Source organism: Amblyomma maculatum, chromosome 9, assembly GCF_055883805.1.
Source record: "Amblyomma maculatum isolate TAMU_Amacu chromosome 9, ASM5588380v1, whole genome shotgun sequence".
Taxonomy (NCBI): Eukaryota; Metazoa; Arthropoda; class Arachnida; order Ixodida; family Ixodidae; genus Amblyomma; species Amblyomma maculatum.
In genome coordinates, this window is record NC_139352.1 from 97196114 (window position 1) to 97217176 (window position 21063).

The following is a 21063-nucleotide window of genomic DNA, read 5'->3' on the forward strand; positions in this document are numbered from 1 at the left end:
CGGCTTCTCGAAGTCGACGACGCTACCCTCCTTTTGTCAAGAAAGGAGCACCTCCGGTGCCGCACACGTGCACTTATCCCTCCGTGTGCGATATCCCTTCCCCGCGGTCTCACCCGTGCAGAGGAGGTTGCGCTTAGGAGGATCCGGGTCGGTGTTGCCCTTACACCAGCAGTAACCAGGACGTGGTCATACTTCCAACACTTATATCCTCGCCCAGGATGCCCGATCTGTAACAACGAAGATGTCGAGGCCGACATCCACCACTTGCTGTGGGACTGCCCAGCACTCAAGCCAACACGAATCCGGCACCTGAGAATAGCTGGCCTTTCAGCAACCAATCCTGCCTCATACGTCACTTGGACGCAGGGACCTCATCATCGCTCACTTCTGGACTTCATAAAATCAGCCAACCTTTTTCCATTCATTTAATCATTTATTCATCCTTCATCTCATAACCTACTGATGCCCTGAGGCAATAAATATCGACTTAAAAAAAAATTCACTGTACATCATTTGTCAAGAGTTAGTAAATTTTTGTGCTAGTTTGTTATGAAAAATTCGTGCTAACAATAAAAAATTCTGTTTTCTTTAGCCACCAGAGAGGACAATGCCTTAACGATAACATGCCTAGGCACAATGTTTCAGTCACCGATAAGAGGATAAAGGCTGTTTTGCCTGATAGGAATGCCTATTGCCAAGTTTTATATCTGGAATACACAGGCATGTCCTTTGTTGAGGTAAGAGGCATCACTTTCCTTTTCAGGGAGTTAATTCGGTGCATTCTTTTTGCAGAATGTATAAATACAGCAAAAGACTCCTCCTGAATGATTGAGGCGATCCGTTAAAAATCCAGCAGTAATTTTTTATACCTCAGGAAAACAACAAAAATGGTTCATTTCCTGATTTAGCTGTGGCGTATTATTAGATAATGTTCTTATTGGGCAAATAGTTAGGGGAATCCCCCAAAGTGGAGTAGATTTCTAATAAGGGAGTAATTACTAATTGACATCCACCCAAGCGCATTCATACGGCTACGAAGGAAAGTTATAACTTTCTCATAAACTTCGTAAAGAAAAATTCGTCCTGATCCTAAAATTGAATCCGGCACCACCGCCATTCCGAAGCAGTCGCTCTACCGACTGAGCTAACGAAGACGTCCAGCAGATCAGACGGTAAGGCAAGAGCGAATTGATCTATAACTGGAAGTGGGAAAGGTGTTGGTGAAATATTTAGGGGAACCCCCCAAGGTGGAGTAGATTTCTAAAAGGGAGCACTTACTCAGTGACATCCACTCAAGCGCATCCATACGGCTACGAAGGAAAGCTCTACAGCTTTCTCAGAAACTTCGTAGTTAAAGAAAAATTCGACCTGATTCTGGAATCGAACCTGGCACCACCGCTTTTCCGGGGCAGTCGCTCTACCGACTAAGCTAACCAGGACGGCCAGCATATTAGTCGGTAGGACGGTAGCTTTCTCAGAAACTGCGAAATTTCTAAAAAAGTGTATAGCTTTTCTTCGTAGCCGTATGGATGCGCTTGGGTGGATGTCACTGAGTAATTACTCCCTTATTATAATGCTCTTATAATGAAGGCGTGGGTTTTCCTATAAAGCATGAAGCTCGCTCACGAATTCTTATTTTGTCTTGAAAGCCTTATTGTCACGCGTCTTCGTAGAACGTCGACGGAAGATGAAAAAGAGCGGTCGGGTAGATCGGTGAAGAAGAAGAAAGAGCAAGGGCAGAGGAATGTTTGTACGCTTCGCCGCAGTCCTCTTTGTACAGATCCCTGTAAATAAACCCCCGTGCGTACAAAGCACGTAACATCTTGGTGGAGGTGCGGGGTAGCGACCACGGAGCGTTTCATCTACCGAAGAAGCCGTAGACTTGCTGGCCTATCACCAATGCCATCAGACATGGCTGAAGACGGCAGTACCGAGCAGCCAGGACCATCCACGGCGAATTCAACTGGCCCCATTATCGAGAGCCGCGTACTTTTTCCGGAAAACCTGAGGAGGACGTTGATGAGTGGCTGAAGCACTACGAAAGAGTGAGTAAATACAATCACTGGACCGCCGCTACTAAGCTGGCTAATGTGGCGTTCTTCCTTGCCGCCACTGCCTTTGACTGATTCGATAATCACGAGGATTCATTAAGTACATGGGCTACCTTTACAAGCGAAATCAAGAAAAATTTTGGAGATGAACCTGCAAAGAAGAAGCGCGCTGAACAAACTTTGTTTCACCGGGCGCAAGTACCCGGAGAAACTTGTACTGCATATATCGATGCCATCTTAAAGCTATGCAGACTCGTGAACCCCACTATGCTTGAAGAAGACAAAGTCGGTCAACTCCTGAAAGGAATAGCGGAAGACGTTTATAATTTTCTTATTAGCAAAGAGAACCTGAGCACCACCGCTGATGTTATAAAGCATTGTAGAACATTTGAGGCTCTCAAGCTGCGACGAATTACACCTAAATTCGAAAGACTGGCCAATGTCACCTCTGTAGCCAGTGTTGAAGCCTGTCCTTCAGTTTCCATGGCTGATATGATACGAGAGATTGTACGCGAGGAATTGCCAAGATCTAGGGACGCCATCTATAGTGAAGAATATGTGCGGCAGAGTTGTGCACCGCAGGCAAATGTTGCCGCCCTGTCCACTCCGTGGGTTCAACCTAGCGGCGCTTCGCATATGGATGATCAGCGCAACTGTACTCAACGTTATGAGCACCAGCCGATGGAAAAGAGGCCCGCCTACTCTGAAAATGTGGTTCGTCAGCAGCGAGAGCCTCGCTACAACCAACGTCGCGACTTTGTTAGTGAGGACTCTTATGCTGATCGCTGGCGCCCTCAACCTGTGTGCTACAGGTGTGGCGTTGCGGGGCATATCGCTAGATACTGCCGCCGTCGTTTTCCAACTGTCCAAGATTACCGACCCCACGCGAACATTCACGGACGGCTGCACACCGAACAACAGCGATCCCCGACTATGCCTACTGGGGACTCACGCCATTCGACATATTTGCGGAATTCATCTCCTGCATCTGATCGTAGTGTGACGCCGCCACCCCAGTGCCCGCGCAGGTCACCTTCCCCTCGACGTCGTTCTGCCCCTCCGCCTCCGGGAAACTAGGGGGCGCGGTCGATGGAGGTGAGGCCGCCGGGGAGTCGATGACGTCCATACCTCTGCCCGTGTTTAGGTTAAAGAACAAATTGGAAATGTTTGTTGATGGTGTCAAAACAATGGCTCTTGTGGACACTGGTGTTACAGTATCTGTTATGAGTCTGAGTTTTAAGAACCGTTTAGGTAGAAAAGTAATGTTCAGTGGTGACCGTGCAGTGTTATTCCGTGGTGTTGGTGGTGAACCTTTAGTTCCTCTTGGTGTGTGTGCTTCGGATGTTGTTATTGGCGGCCTCAAGTTTAGAGTAGAATTTGCAGTACTGCCTCGGTCTACGCATGATGTGATTCTTGGGATTGATTTTCTGCAAGAGTGTGGTGCAACTTTAGACTGTGGTACGGGAGAGATTGTTTTGAATCCTTCACTACTTTCGGTTTTTGTGGATGACTCGACACCTGAATTTGGAGCATTTGCTGTGGAAGAAGACACAATTGTGCCAGCGTTATCTGCAGCATTCGTGCGGGTTTTCTCTATTCGGAACCAGTGCGAATCTTTTGAGGCTATAGTAGAACCTACGAGATTCACCTGCTCTAAGAAGAGTATCCTTGTGCCTCGTTGCGTCATTCCCGTGACTAAAGGCCGCACTGAGCTATGGACAGTGAACCCCTCCGAAAAGCCAACTGTGTTGCCTCGGGGCCTAAAACTCGCCCGTTTCGAGGAAGGTATATCCGGTTCCGTCGCGGCGTTAAACAGCTCTGTCACTGAGCAGCAGGTGCGACCAGGCATGGAGACCCAAGTTACGGCAATGATTAGTAAGTCTCTTTCTAGAACTGAGCGCCGTATTCTAGTAGAACTACTACTGAAACACGTGACAGTGTTCGACTTTGCCAAGGATGACTCAATACCACTGCCGACCAGTCGTAGTCATCACACGATCAACAATGGGTCCGCCCCTCCAATACGTCAGAAGCCCTATCGAGTCTCAGCAACTGAACGTAAGGTAATAGATGAGCAAGTTCAAGACATGCTAAAGCGCGGCATTATTCGAGAGTCCTGTAGTCCTTGGGCAGCTCCAGTTATCCTTGTTAAAAAGAAAGATGGCACATGGAGGTTTTGTGTTGACTACCGCCTTTTAAATTCGGTCACGAAGAAAGATGTCGACCCGCTTCCACGTATAGATGACGCAATTGACTGTCTGGACTCAGCTTCATACTTTTCTTCTATTGACTTGAGATCCGGTTACTGGCAAATCGCCATGCACATTGCAGATAAAGAAAAAACGGCATTCGTAACACCAGACGGACTTTACGAATTTAATGTTATTCCTTTTGGATTATGTAATGCACCTGCCACATTCGAGCGGTTCATGCATACAATTCTACGTGGACTAAAGTGGCAAATTTGTTTATGTTATTTGGACGACGTAGTAAATTTGGCGAAACATTTAGTGAGCACAACGGCCGTCTGGATATCGTACTTAATTGCATGGAACGAGCTGGTCTTGTACTAAACGCAAAGAAATGTCATTTTGGCGATCGTGAAACAATTGTCCTCGGTCACTTAGTTGACAAAGAAGGTGTTCGACCAGATCCCAAGAAAATTGAAGCCGTCAAAAGTTTTACCGTGCCCGAATCAGTAAAAGAGCTGCAGAGCTTTTTGGGATTATGCTCGTACTTTCGACGCTTTATACCAAGGTTTGCAGACATCGCTTACCCACTTACGAGTCTACTGCATAAAGATACACCATTCAATTGGACCAGCGAATGTGACTCAGCTTTCCGTCATCTGAAGTTTCTTTTGACCTCGGGCCCAATCCTCCGCCACTTCTGCCCATCAGCTCCAATTGAAGTACATACTGACGCAAGTGGTATCGGTATCGGCGCTGTACTTATACAACGCCATGGACGCGATCAGCACGTGATAGCGTATGCCAGCCGGTCATTGAGTAAATGTGAAAAAAATTACACGGTTACGGAGCAAGAATGTCAAGCCGTTGTTTTCGCTGTACAGCGCTTTCGTTCCTATCTGTACAGGAATGCTTTTACGATTGTGACCGACCACCATTCCCTTTGCTGGCTCGTGAGTCTTCGTGACCCCTGCGGGCGGCTCGCTCGAAGGGCTTTACGCTTACAAGAGTTTAATTTTACTGTGGTGCATAAAAGCGGCCGTAAACACTCAGATGCTGACTTTCTTTCGCGTTTGCCGCTTCAAACGACTGATAATGACTCAGACAATTTCGTTGAATATTTGGCTCCAATTTCACAAACCTTCCCCGATCTCCAAGTTCTCCGAACCGAGCAACGCAGACAAAACATTAACTTCACTGTTTGATTCCGCCAACGATCCTATGAAGAACACATTTAGCATTCGCGAAGGAGTGCTTTACAAGAAAAATTTCTCCTCTGGGGGAGCACGTATGCTTCTTGTCGTTCCGGAAAGCCTACGTATCACAGTTCTAGAAATGACGCATGATGATGCCACGTCTGGTCACCTGGGAGTGGCCCGAACACTCCACCGCACACAGCAGCGATTTTACTGGTCGAAGATGCGTTAAACGATCAAGCAATATGTAGCCAGCTGTGTGCAATGTCAGCGCTTTAAGCTGTCGACTTCAAGCCCACATGGAAAACTGCAGCCAGTCACACCTCTAACAGCCCCATTTGAGCAAGTTGGTATTGACCTTCTTGGACCTTTTCCACGGTTCTCTAGAGGAAACCGATGGATTCTAGTGTGTGTTGATTATTTAACCCGCTACTGTGAGACAGCCGCGATACCATCCGCTACTGCGTCTGAAGTATCAAATTTCTTACTTCGACTCTTCATTCTTCGGCACGACCCTCCTGCAGTCATCATTAGTAACCGTGGACGCCAATTCACAGCGGACATTGTCGAAGAACTTCTTCGCCTCAGCGCCTGCAGTTTTCGCCACTCCACGCCATATCATCCCCAAACGAACGGTGTGGTAGAACGAACTAATAGGACGCTTACCACCATGTTGGCCATGTACGTCGCTGCAGACCATAAGGACTGGGATGGCGTTCTACCGTTCATTACGCATGCATATAACACAGCGCAACATGAGACAACAGGCTACAGTCCCTTCTACCTTCTCTATGCTCGCACGCCTCGCTGTGCCCTCGACACCATACTGCCATTTTTTTATTCATGACGAACCTTCTCTTGCTACCACACTCTGCAGAGCTGAAAAAGCCCGCCAGCTGGGCAGAGTTCGAATTTTAGCTTCGCAAGAACGTTCTAAGAACCGCTACGACACCCGACGCCAACAAGTTTCCTATGCTCCCGGTGACTATGTGTGGTTGTGGACACCTCTCCGTAAGCGTGGTCTTTGTCAAAAACTGCTGTCACACAACACCGGACCGTTTGTTGTGTTAGAACGCATCAATGACCTGAATTACGTCATATCACGCATAACGGCGAATGGTCGACGGTCACGGCAGTCACAGGTGGTGCATGTAGCCCGCCTCAAGCGATTTCATTCCAGAGGATCTCTGTAACTCGCCCGACGGGCTTCGTCTGCGAGGAGGGAAATGTCACGCGCCATCGCAGAACGTCGACGGAAGATGAAAAAGAGCGGCCGGGTAGATCGGTGAAGAAGAAGAAAGAGCAAGGGCAGAGAAACGTTTGTACGCTTCGCCGCAGTCCTCTTTGTACAGATCCCTGTAAATAAACCCCCGTGCGTACAAAGCACGTAACAATATGAACTATCTCATTGAATCCACCCACTATTCTGGCATTGGTGTGGCTCACCTCAATTTGAGGACCATTTCAAAACTGGCGCCGTTGTTATCCGTCGTCCTGGTAAGTTGGAACAACTTGAAAAGCTAAACATTCGGGACACTCCAACGCATAATTAGTAGAGGAAGGCTCCTCTGATAATGTTATTTTTAATAAAGGTAATTTATTAACCTAAATGAGTTCTAAGTCGAGTGTAAACCCAGATATCGTGCGTTCGGGGCTGGCACAAGATGCATATGACAGTCAGGAAGTTTTGTATATATTGGAACATAAATAGTCATTGAACCACATTTTTTAGAGAAATACCTCGCGAATATTTTGGGTACGTATCGGTGTCAAAGTGGTATTATATAGACGTACATCACTCAGTCACAAAAATATAAATCATCAGTATTTAAAGACGAGTTCTGGGGCTCAGTGTACTGAAATAAATGGTCTGTATGTAAAGGACTATGTAGAGCCGTAGTTTAGAGTTAGTTTAACTACATAGAGAGTGCAAAATGAAGACTGCTGTGAGCGATTCGGAATTAGGTACGTAGATTCTTAATTATGACACTTGTCAACGACCATATTTATCAACGTGACGACACGGTGTCGTTTACATCACAAATGACACACAAACCATAATGAGCTAAACGTACCAAGCGCGCCGTCGTGTTTTGCCCGTCTGTAAGAACCACTGGACACTCATTGGCGTTACTAGGGCTTTTAAATTTTACGTTTTTCCATATTCACTTTTTTTGATCTAGTGTTCCGTCATGAAACTTCGTTAAACGAGATGATGAGTCAGTGACGCAGGAATTTATTCATCATTTGAATGTGTCGACCACCTAAAAATGCTTAACTGCGTGAAATCATGCGCAAAGCATCTTAGGTTGTTCCAACCTCTGCAACAAACCAACCGCTCCTAAATCGAGCAATTTATCTTTGCTTAACGTTAAAATTCGGAGTGTCAACAGAAATCTTTATGCAACTTTAGCAATGATGATTCGAAGTCATGTTCAATACGAAAATATGGTACTCTCATAAACCTAGCTTAAAGAAAATGAATTCATGAACATACCGTAATATACATATGTATCACTTTCAAGTAGAGATGGTAGAAGAGGCGTAAGTGTGGTGCTTTACATATCTTTATTAGAATACAAAAGTTCTGAACGACATACAGTAACATAGGGAGGAGAATATGACAAGTTGAACTATTAGAAGGTGGCGTCGTAATCTGGATATTATAAAGACCACCGAACTCATGGCTACATTCGTTTATTCAAAAATTAGAAGCAATTTTAGAAATTTTTTCGAAGACAGAAAGAAGGGTAATAATAGGTGGAAATTTCAATAATAACATAGGCGATCAATCGAGTAGTGAGTACCAAAACCTTACGTCGTCCTAAGGCGTCCAAAAGCGTATTGATCATCCGACAAGAATAACTCCCATGTTTTCCTTGCGCGACCATTTTCTCTCCAAATTCGAAGAGAATCTAGTGAAGGCTGTTGTAATAACAGTGTCCATAGCTTACCATTTTCCCATAATCATATCTTTAGATATCGGTGCTAAGAGCTTCGCTAACACAAACATCAGAAAGTAGCTCAAATGCGATCATGTAAAAACAAGTGCATTGCTTCGCGAAAAGAACTTTTCAGAAATTAATGACGATGATTTTAATGTAGAATATGAAAAGTTTTCCTCGCTGCTAAAATCAAACTGTGTTAGCATTAACTGCAAGACTTGGAGGTAAAGGTACTTCACCATCCCGATCTGTCCCTGGTTGACTGATTCAATACTGCAAGGTATTAAAAATAAACAGTGACATAAGATGAAGCAAAATAGAAATAGCACCTACTATAGAGAGCAATGCAGGATTACCCGAAACCTATCCCTCTCACAGATGCGTAAGCGCAAAAAGCAGTACTACAACATACTAGCCTCTAAAGGATAAGGTAATTCTCAAAAGATATGGCGTATCATCAACTCGAGCATGAAAGCATCATCCCAATCCCCTCTTTTAACGCATGTTAACAATAATCAGGTACATCTGGCAGAAACATTTACCCACTTTTTTTATTAAAATGGTCATTTTTCGTACACAAGCATATCATGCGACACTGTTCTGTGAAATGCGGTAGATGAGACGTTTGTATTGAAATTACCGCGCAAGAAATAGTTGACGCCACTCGCCAGATGAAAGCAATGAGGCTATTCATGGGTTTTGATGAAATATTGGCCCATATACTAAAGAAGAACGTTGATGTTTTGTGTAATGTTTTAGAAGAGATATTCAATCATTCTTGAAAATGGTTTATTCCAAACAGGTGAAAATTCGAATAGTAGCACCAGTATACAAAAGGGATAATACGAATATCATAGTATATTACAGGCCATTTGCAATTTCATAAAGCAATTCAGCATAAAGACGCTCTTTAAACCGGAAAAGCTAACAGAGTGACACATTTTATGGCGAAATATAACATTCTTAAGTCTAAGCAACAGGGCCATACGTGTATTTCTAGATATAAAAATGCATGTGACTCAGCTGATCATGATATATTTTTATTAAAAGTTGAACGTTTTGTTTCCGTGCGATACCCAATAATTTGTTCAGAAGCTACCTATCAAACAAATTTTACTCAATATGTAAAAATTAATGGTTATCAGTCTTCACGAAGAAAACCTATAATAGGAGCGGCGCAGGGCTCCGCCCTTAGTCAAATATTATTTTCTTTATTTATAAATGACTACCCTAGTTTCCTACAAAGTGCACACCCAGTTTTATAGACCGATGATACTGCTCGTATTATAGCGCACAAGTCCTTAAAGGGGCGACGACAGTACCGTTCGACATACAGCCATTGTTTTCTGTGAAAAATATGGAAGTCTGGTTCTACTCGCAATGTTTTAGTGCCTAGCGCGCGGCACATATTACAAAATCGCGATAGAAATTGGGATCTGGAAACTCCTCCCACCGAGCGTGACGGCCATTTATAAATGCTCGATTGTGCGATGTCACAAGAGAATAGGCGGCGGAACGTCGTCTGCAGTACTAGCTGCAATTTCAAAGGACACGTCTCCCTTACCTTTATGGGACGATCATCAACATGTTACTATATAATGTTTTCTTCTGCATAGTCAAGGCAGTCAATGGGCTGCGCGGTTAGGTTGCTTAGCTTATCGACACATTTGTCTGTCGCATTAAACCGGCCATAACGCCAACACGACGAGCGGTCGCCTATTGCCGTAGTGTGAGGTTTTCGGCCCCTTGACGCTGACGCGACTGATCAGCGGACGGTCGTCTGATTTCTTTTGGTCAGATCGTAGATTGAGCGAGAACTTGGCGCCGATATGAGTTAACGTCCTAACAGCTGCATTTGTCTGTAGCGTATAACCGCATTAGAAAAAGGAAAGCAAGCAACTGCACTTCATATATTTCCACTTGCTCAGGTGTGCAATTTCGGGGATTACGGAGCACACATTCACAATCTTTAGCGGTTGCATGTGGCCATTGAGTGTAGTTCTGGCAATTGTGGCCCCAAATTGACGACTGCTTACATCACAAAGCGTGTGAACATTGAGCGGGAAGCGTCGATACATGACCCAGCTGCCTGGCGAGCGCAGCCGGCAGCTGTCGCCGCCACTTGTGGGTATCCAGCGCAGGCAGGGGACCTAGCATTATAGGCGCTTCTTGCAGAACTATTGTAGTTTGTGAACAAATAAAGCTGGGAATAGTGTGAAAAGAAGAGATATTTTCGGTATTGTCAGCTCAGCTTTCCTTTTATGCCCTGCGCACGAGCAACATGCATCCAGTTTGTATATAAAAGCGGTGTAAACAAACACGCTGGAGGCGCAGTCTTAATCCGCGAATCGGCGCATTCCTGCTGGAGGTTAGGGCTCACAGATTAAGACACCCATGAGTCATTTGCTTGACAGAAATCAGAAAAAAGCAACTGAAGGCTCGATCGGGAGTCGGTCGCAGCCGTGCGTGCGCGCGGCTGCGTGTCAGGCGAGACGTAGACGGCGGGGGCTCGGAGGCTCTTGTCGTGTGCGGGCAGTGAAGCGCATTCGAATCGCGCTGGGTTTCGCGATGACGGGACTCAACTGGCTGCGCCGGCTCATGCTTTCGTGCGCTGCCCGCTACCAGTTTGAACATAGTTTTGTGGAAAATTTTTGATATCCGAAAATAATTAAGTTCGACAAACACACGCATGTAACAGTATCGCGAAAGGTACCACATCGTTTAAATGTTTTCTCTGTTTCTCAAACGTCGCAAGGTGTGCTTTCGCGTCAAAGCATTCTTTTCTGGGGTTTCAAAATAATTTTTAAACCAAACGAGAGACGGGTAATAGCTCAGTAATTTGCATTCCAACGCTAACCCCTACCCTCTTTCGTGGCGCACACGCTGGAAGTAGACGTTGAACACGCCTCTTTTTGTATGCGGGAGCTCGATCTTGTTCGTAAAAGAAGCTTACTCTTATAAGATACAAATAATATGCTTCTAATTGCACGCTTAAATAATACAGCATGAGCACATATATTTCGGCCTCCTCGACGATCTCAAGACAGATGCCCAAAACAAATCCAGGTCTCCGAGGATCACTAAGGTGGCATAATAAAGTGAAAGCTTTTCAAGACAAATATGCAAATAAAACATTTTTGCCAAAGAGAAAACTCTCCGCGACCACCGTCTACGGCGTCCATGCAAGGGTGCCGGTGACACCGCGAATAGCAGACGACACGGGGATGATATTGTTGCAGATTAAAGCAAAAATCTGCGAACATAAGAGGGAGAAGGAAAACGAAGAGGTTTTTGAACGTAGCGCGCGCGATAGAAACTTATTGCCATGTTGGTTTATCAGTAGCCGGAGACAGCCGGTAATTAAACGCATTCAGAGGTGGCCTGGCGCCTGCCCTTCTTTTATTGCGAAAGCAATATTACTTTCACTTTTCAGCCTTTCGCGTAGCGAGGCGGTAGCTACCACTGACCTTTAGCGTGACCTTCGGCGCGCCGCTAAACACAGCTGCGCAAAAACAGGGGCCCCGACTCACGCCGTCAACTCGCTAGGCGGTAGCTACCAACCGCGGAGTTGCAGTTTTGCCACATGCTCCTAAAGCTAAGAAGAATTATAGGGCTGCAGCCGCAGCTACCGCCGGGGTTGCAACGTTGGATACTATAGGAGGTGGTCTAGTGGCAGGTGGAACCAATGCAGTCTCCAGGGATGCTTTCATTTCTGCTGGTGTAAAGAATGCCGTTGCAGCCGGTGCCGGAGCGGCAGTTGTACATTCTGCCTTAACCTCACCCACAACCAAGTATATCGTTGCAGCCACGGCACTCCTTGCCTCGCTACTAGTTATACATAGAATAACCAGGTAGCACTCCGCAATAAACAATAGTTGAACCATATGCCGTGGCCAGAGTGAATCACTGTATAACCATACGCATAACCACAAGCACCACAACCAGCTACACCACCAGCTGAGCCTAGGCGTAGCCATAACTATTGCTTTCGCAATTACCAGGCTTAACCAAGCTAAGCCACTGCCAATTTTTTTTTTAATAGACATACTGTTATGACGTCAGCGGCCAATGCTTGCCTGACCAGCAAGCTGCTCTAGAAATAATAAAATAAATTCCTTTTAAAATATGTGGTAAACTTAATCACCTGACATTTCAAGGAATTATAATGACACGTGTGTGGTGTCAAATCCAATAAGCAGTTTATGCCCAAATGTTAGTTGTCATGACCCCATTAAAGGAACCAAAATAATCGCAAATCGTAAACTGGAGACTACAATGGAGTGGTTTAGCATAAAGAAGCTTTTATTTAAGAACAAAAAAATTGAGCTTTCGCCTCTAGCAGAATACAGGTGACTAAAACATTTGCATTACTGTTCGCAGTAATACCCCTAGAAAAGTTTGAAAATTTTAAATACTTAGGAATAACTTTAGCTGAATCTCTCCATTGGGTTGTTCATATAGAAACACTGTAAAACATAAACCTTTGGATACGCGAGTTTGATTAAAGCTAGAAAGCATTTCAACGCCGATACATTGCCTATGGCCTATTCAAGTATATTTCATTGTCACCTCACATACGGCCTTAAGTAATGGGGCTTCAATTACATATCGTACCTCGCACCGTACTCTTCAGAAAAGAGGGTTAAGAATAATAACATCGGCACCTAGGCACTCATCGCTAGAACTCCTATTCAGAGACCTTAACATCATGCGCTTTGATATAATTCGCGATCACGAAACAGCGCTTTTGGTAAACACTGTTATAAACGTAGATATAGCGTACATTTCTTTCTTACTGAAGCTTTCTGCAAGTCACACTAGACACGCTGATTATAGTAGCGTCACTTAACCATAACCCACAATGTATAGGAACGTAGAACCATAGCTTTTGTCAGCTGTAAAACTTGGAATGTCATGCCATTCATAATTAAGTCCCTCGCAAAAAGAAAAGACACGCTCTAAAAGGCACATGCTGTCAGAAAAGTATTTGTCTTATAACTTGTGAAATGTTTATTGCTACGGTAGGGTAATTGTAGATGAGGGAGACAAAGTTTCTCTGCGGATGGTGCCAGCGGATGGTGCAGTTTGACGTCCAGTGCACCCTGGGCTTGTGTCTCCCTTGGTGTGAGTGCGTCAGTGTTTTACGTTGCCTGAACGCATCCTGCCCCGTAACATCTTAGTGTAGCTGCTGACTTTTCCATCCTACGCGGCCTAGCTTATTGCATCACGGAGCTTCCCAGCGGTCGCTTCACCGGCACTGCCAACATGATTCAGCCCAGTGACTCGCGAAGCCCCACTGCCCCTACATTCATGGGCATGGCTCATCCACGTAACCCCAACATTTTTTCGGTGCCTGAGGTGATAACGTCAATAAATTGATCTCGATGTACGAACGTATCAGCACCTATAACAGGTGGGACTCCACCATAATGCTGGCACACGTCAGTTTGTATTTGTCTGGCAGAGCGAGGCATTGGTACTACACCGACGAGGACGAATTAACGAGTTGGAGATCATCAAACAAAAGCATCGCACTCTCTTCGGGCAACAAGAAGCTTTGAAGCTCCGGTCAAAGCACACCTTGAGTCGCGTGCGCAGTCCCCCACTGAAAGTTGCGTCACCTACATTCAAGACCTGCTAACCTTATGTCACCAGGTCGACACTGCACTGACGGAATCTGCAATGATTGGCCACTTCTTAAAAGGGATTAAGGACGACGCTTTCCATTTCCTCCTTTGGAAGCGCGCTGATACTGTGGATTCCCTCATCAAGGAGTGCCGTCTCTTCCAGAAAGTAAAGAGCCGGCCCATATTTCAACAGTTACAACGACTTCCCCGTACCGCCGCCACATCCTCATGTGTTGCGCAACAACTATCAGTTAGCACACCTTCCGCTTCGCCGCTTAACATCACCGTTGCCGCTACCCGAATAGTTCGCCGCGAAATGGAGGCCAGTGCACCAGCGTCATCTCAAACATCATCCCCAGCCCCTCCCCCACCTTTTCCCGATGTCTCTCTTATTGAAGATGTTGTGGACGAAGGACTTTCAAACTTGTCGCCTGCTGTATGTTCCATCGCTTACCCTAGCGTCCGGTCACCACGCACCAATATTTTCCGTCCCCGGGCCCCGTATTATCGTCCCTACCGAAACCCAGCAGAGTGGCGAACGCCTGATGATTGCCCGATATGCTTCAACTGTTCCTGTGTAGGCCATATTTCCTGGCAATGCCGCAATACCTGGCCTTCGCCTCCTCGCACAGAATTGTCCTATAATTGTCGTCCAGCACTGCCTCGCCGTTTTCCGCCTCAACCACAGCCTGACCAGTCAGATTCGGCCGAAGATTTCGCCAGCTCCCAACCCCGTCACTCTTCCCGCTCCCCTTCTTCACGAGCCCCTCGTTTTTGATCCCTGCAGCCTCCTTGATCCTTGGCTGCTGCCTCATACGGGATCTGGCTTGAAAACTTAAATGATGCAGCTCCCGTAGGTGACGCTGCATCCACGACGAGGCCCAAAAATCTGCTAAATAACTCTGACTTGAACCAACTAGACATCTGTGTTGATGATGTTCCCGTGCGTGCGCTTGTAGACACTGGAGCGCATATCTCCGTCTTGAGCGCAAACCTCCGGCCGGCTCAGTCTCAGGGGCGAGTCGCAGATGACGGAAAGGTTGGTGTCGACGAACTCTGCACCATGCGCGCTATGGTTGCTGGTCATCACCTCTAGGTGGAGTTCACTGCTTTAAACCCTTGTGCCGATGACCTCATCCTCGGACTCGACGTCCTATCAGAACAGTCTGCTCTTATCGACTGCTCGCAAAGCGACCTGAACCTAGATGTCGAATCATCAATACTGAACCGTTGAATTATTCTCCCGACTGTGTTAGCCCGATCAATTTTCTCTGCTCTCACTAGCCACCTCATTCGTTGACTTGAATCCTACTTCTTTCTCGATGGTTACTACATGGTTGTGCCTATTTCTGATCTCGTGCTGCGCAGCAAAGTTGCACTTCCCTATACCGTCACTACAGTCAAGGGGAACACTGTGTCACTACCGCTGGTCAAGGTCAGCTATTCGGCCCACTTGGCATAAGCGTGGCGGCGTTCACAGCTCTTGGATCCTGTCAAGTTGCCCCACTGGATACCGACCATGCCCCAGCTTATGCAGACCCCGCCGACGATTCTACTCAGACTGACGTGACCGTGGCAATGATGGCCTCCAATTTGCTCCCTGCCCATTCTTGTCAGCTGGGTACACTTCTTGAGTTCTATTCCGATATCTTCGGCCTTCATAACAGCGCCCTCGGCCAAGCTCTTACTGTCACGCACCGCATCGACAGCGGCGACGCTTCTCCTATCCGTCGCCGACTATACTGGGTCTCCAATGCAGAACGGCAGGTAATCCAGGCGGAGGTAGCAAAAATGCTGCAGTAGAACATTATTGAGTCCACTCATGGTCCCTGGCTTCGCTCGTCGTCGTGGTCAAGAAGATAGCTCTTGGCAATGCTGTATGGACTACCGTCACCTGATTAAGATCACTAAAAAGATGTCGCTCCACTTCCTCTAATCTACGATGCCCTAGATTGCCTCTACGGACCCCAATTATTTTCTTTCATTGACTTGTGATCTGGCTATTGGCAATTTGTAGGGGATGACCCGGACCATGAGAAGGCTATGTTTGTCACTCTGAAAGGGCTGCATCAATTTAAGGTTATGCCCTTCGGCTTGTGTTACATCTCAACCACATTCGAACGCATGATGGAGTCCTTGCTGCAAGGATTTAAATGGTCCACTTGCCTGTGCTACTTGGACAATGTCATTCTGTTTTCACTCACGTTTTCATCCCACATGGCAGACTTCTCTTAAGTTATTCCGCTATGCTGGGCTACAGCTCAAATCTTCAAAAGGCTGTTTTGTCCGTCATTAGCTCAAAATACTGGCTATGTCGTCAATGCTACGGGGGTTGGCCCCGATCCAGAGAAGTTCCGAGCTGTGAAGAACCTCCCAGTGCCCTATTCGAGCTATGACGTCCTAAGATATTTGGGTCTTTGTTCCTACTTTCGTAGGCCCATTTAAGATTTTGCAGACATTACTAGCCACTCACACATCTTAAAAAAGATGTACGTTTTTGTGAGGGTTCTCTCAAGGTCAAGCTTTTGCCCAGCATATAAGAAAGCTTACCACCGCACTTTGATGTGCTAGCTCCTACAGACGTCCGTACAGATGCTAGTGGCCTTGAATCGAAGCCATTTTTGCCAGCGTTAATCCATCCTTTATTGTAAACTCTCTCAAAACGACAAAATAAAAACAAAATAAATGTGACAGAAAGCCCGCACCGAACCAGAGGTTATCGCAGACAAAAACCAATTGAAAATAAACGAAAATGGGAAACTCCCGAGAGAAAATTTTAAAAAGTCAATCAAACGAAAAAGAAAACTATTGCAAAAATGTCGGGCAGCAAAAGTGGTTTTTAGAGCAGTAATGCCCCGAGACAAAAGGGCTCATTATAGAGACGAAACAAAATAAACCACAAGGCTGGATCCAGCGTGCCATGATCCTTGCGATGTGCCCGCAACTGTCCACAATAAAGGAAGAGGCTGGGAACTGTGGAAAGGAAGAGAAGTAAAAAAAGAAGACAAGGGGAAGAAAACAAGGAGGAGTGAAGGGAGAGGGGGCAGTTCAGTAGGGGGGGGGGAGGGGTAAAGAATGCAGATCTCAAGAAGAAACAAAGCGTGGGAGAGAGAAAAGAAAACAAGGAGAAACAGGTAGGAACAAGGAAACTGATGCGCAACTTGCGATAAAAAAAAAAACGAACAGAGTTCAGCTAACAGTCATTACGGAATGTATTAATACAGATCAAAATAAATGAGGGCACTCAGGGAAATCAAACAGGAAAGCCTCATGTCCACATGGCAAGGACAGAGCCGCAGTACAACAAAATCGGTCATATGGCGCCCCCGACCACACAAGACATGTTAAAGACTGTATTGACCGGTAGGGCTACGAACCATCCGGGCGGGAATGAACGCGATTGAGAAGTGGAAGCAAGGAAGAGACACGAACAGCAATGCGTATAAGTCGCACGTGAGAACGAGCGGAGGATAACAAAGAAGGGAAGGCTTGAGGGAAAACAAAGTTCAGATACCCAGGCAGCATCTTTGCTATATCTGCAGTGAGTGGACAGGCCCGTAGGTAAGGAATCACGTAACCCTTAGCTTCACCGCATGGACAGGAAAGCGAAGAGACAAGTGAAAAGCGATGGAAGTACGAAGGAAAGCAGCCGTGGCCCGTTAGGAGAGGAACAAGAGAACGGGACGGAGGGAAAGAGAGGGGTAGACGAAGAAAGCAGGGGGCAAAAATAGACAAGAGGGCGTATGAGTGATCTGCGGTCCAGATGGATGCCCACAGCTTTAGAACAGTAGTGCGCATACGAGTGCGCACAGACATGGTTGCGTCCAGTTAAATAAGTTCCTCATTCTGTGCTTGATCCTGCTTGCCATAAGCCGGAAGTCTCGAAAATCCACCTCTGCCAAGATGTGCCTCAGTGTCATGGTGGATTTCTGCATAGTAGATGACTTCGACGTGTTCATGACCGAGTTCAATGTGAAGCAAGAAGCGGTTAATTTTTGATGCGTTCTCTTCGTGTGCTGATAAGGCTCGTGGCTGGTACATGTTTATTTGGTGTTTCTGAATCAAGATAGAATGGTTATTATGTGATTTTCCCGTCTGGTCTGTTGGTTTATCAGGACCCATTGGAATGCCGGTCTCCTTTCAAGATAGCTGTGTCAGCATCAAACCTGCTTTAGATGCTGATTCATCATCTATCCGCATCGTTGTTTTTCCTGCGGCAGCAGCTTTTATTTTCCCGTTCAGGCGACAGAATACCTGGTTCCAGGCTGAGGTATACACACCAAATAACATTTTTCCCATTTTTTACCTACGTTCTTCTTCCTCACCGTCCTTCTTCATACTGTGTAGCCATTCCATTTCTCTCCTTTTTCACCCCACAGTCTAAACTCCGCTTGTCTTTCCTCACGGTCGTATGAACGTTTATCCTGTGTCCTGCACGTATGGTTTCAGGGGCTGTGCTACAAACTTCCCTTAAGTTGTTCAGTGCTGTTTCATACTGTGTAGCCATTCTGTTTCTCCCGTTCTACACCACACAGTCGAAACGCCGCTTGTATTTCCTCGTGGTCGTATGAACGTTTTTCCTGCGTCCTGCGCGTATGGTTTCAGTGGCTGTGCATCAAACTTCCCTTAAGTGGCAAAATGACTGTTTTTTGTATGTTTCACAAAAAATATTTTTCTCTACACTTCTTGCCTGTACGCGTTCATGGACTTCACAAACGAAAATCTATGTGAATGCACGTTTCAAGCATGCAAGCTTGAATAAGACCTGAAACCTTTAACCTGACCACTGTCACCCATGCAACAGCTCGCAGTTTACAATGGCTAAGAAAATAATCTTGGCACTCTTATTAACTTTTCTTCCTGCATCCTACACTTGTGATGTCAAGTGGCTCAGCAACAAACTACCCCATGGCGGGAAAGTGACCGTTTCTTTCTGGTTATAGTAGATGTTTTTCTGTAAAAGTTGTGTAAGTTCATGATTTCATAAAATATACGAAAGGAAAGCTAAGTGAATGCACTTTTCTGGTATGCAAGCTTGAATAAGAGCTACCGTTTAACCCGGACCTTTTTGATAATGTTCTACACTTCGAAATTCACAGTGGCTAACAAAAGAATCCTGACGAGGGTATGAGCTTTTGTTCCTGCATCCTGTGCTTATGATGACTGCTGACTCTGCTCCAAACTACCCTGAAATGCGTTAACTTTCATTGCCTTAGCTTTAAATAGCTTTTCTTTTTGGTAAAAGCTCTTACATGAAAAATTTTATTTTATGGATAAAATGAAGGCTAGGTAAAAGCATCTTTGAGGCATATAAGCTTGATTAAAAAATAATTTCTTTTCTAACATTATCTTTTCCAAGCACAATAATTTTTATCAAAACGTTGAGCAAGAGCTGTGAAGATGGCTTGCATCTCAACTAATATAATTTGCACTAAATTTCACATGCAAGTTGACTTGAAAAGTTGTAGTCCCGCAAAACATGACTTGCTATCTCAAATAGCCCGTTTCGCGTACAAAAGAATTGGAATGCCTTTTTGTTCAGCATTCCATGTGAGGTTATCAGTAGTTGTCCGAGTGTGTCTGTGTAAAACAATATACAAGTTTAAAGGAAAAAAAAAACTTGTTTTTCAAACACACATGATTTGATAACAAATAAGAGAAGAATCATTGCACACTGCATAGGAAGCGATCGCTTTAACGCGTATCCATTGTTTCCGTCCCAAAATATTTTTAAAGAAGGCCAGCTGCACAGACAACAAAGCTACATTAAAACCATGCAGCCGGATTCATTTAAACTCTTTCATTATAAATGTCTGGTAGAAATACACTAACGGTTTGACAAAACACGGCGAAGTGTCCTCGTTTTGGCAATCATAATGCTACAATTTTTATATTTGGCAGGTGGTATATCGAAGTAACCAAAGTATCGATTACAGTATTGAGAATCTGTGTCGCAAATTGAGTTCTGCTCTAAATATTGTATCGATATCGGAAATGCGATTTTAAGGGTATCGAATATTCATTTTTTATTAGCTTACCCAGCGTTTCCATCTAGCACTACTTGGAGCTACGCTTCTCATTATCGTACTTACCGGCCGCTGCAAAAGTAAACGCAGTGACTTAGATCATTAGATCATTAGCATGTACTCATGGTGCCGTTTGCTGCCCTACAAATGAAAGCAAAGAGATGTTGACAAATATAAAAACACGGTGGTGTTTATGTTCCAGAAGCGCAAGGTGTGGTATTTCACTCAAAGGTTAGTCAGCGCATAAATTATTATATTGGATCACTGCGGTTGCCACACAGAAACACAGAGGAGATATGATCGACTACTCTTGTCCTGTCTGTGTGGTAGCCTGCGAGCGCTGTTATTCAAAGGTGATTACCGCAAGCAACAAGCCCAGCAACAGGCCATTCACAGTTAAAAGTATATATTTCTACATCTAGCCAAAACTAAGCCCTATTAGTGGTAAACAGGAAGTATTTAAGTGAGCACTGATCAGTAAGGTCACTATCAATGAGAGCGACTCTGAAGATGTTTTTTGACATTCGGGGGACATACAATGACTCGAATGCACTAAGGGCATTCGTAAAGCATCTTAATTGCTTTTGCGTCAGCTTTTACAATCGCAATGCAATCTGAATATTAAAAGTTAGGTCTTTTCCTCAATGCACAGCAGCTGTGCAGGAAAACCTTTAATGACATCATGTTTGCTAATTATTGATATTTCCCTTGTCTTCGCAATTTTGCGGTTGTGTGTCGTCCGGTGATGCCAAACAACTCTTCGTGAGATATACATTCGTTGGCGTTGGTTTCTTCCCTTCAAGCAGCCTTTTCGTTTTCTTGGCTTGAAACGGAGCACCGCTATACATGACGTCATTGTTGCGTCTAGTCTGGTATGGTATACTGCATTGAAGTCGGAATGCCTACGCTAATTATTTCTGCAATTACATCGGCAATTCAAATGCTTGCACGAAAGAACTTCGCATTCGTTATCTGCCAGTTCACACATTTGTACCCTTTAAGCTTGCCGAAATCGGAAACCTATTCAGC

The 21063-nt window shown here is 45.3% G+C and overlaps 1 protein-coding gene across 1 annotated transcript in view; it reads left to right on the plus strand.

The window, feature by feature from the left end:
• Window positions 1-598: 598 nt before the first annotated feature.
• Window positions 599-21063, plus strand: part of LOC146179799 (uncharacterized) — a 44048-nt gene continuing 23583 nt past the window's right edge. The window contains exon 1 of the mRNA XM_084579909.1: window positions 599-737. Within this exon, the coding sequence (XP_084436035.1) occupies window positions 624-737 (114 nt within the window). The 5' untranslated portion in view covers window positions 599-623. The remainder of the gene's footprint in view (window positions 738-21063) is intronic.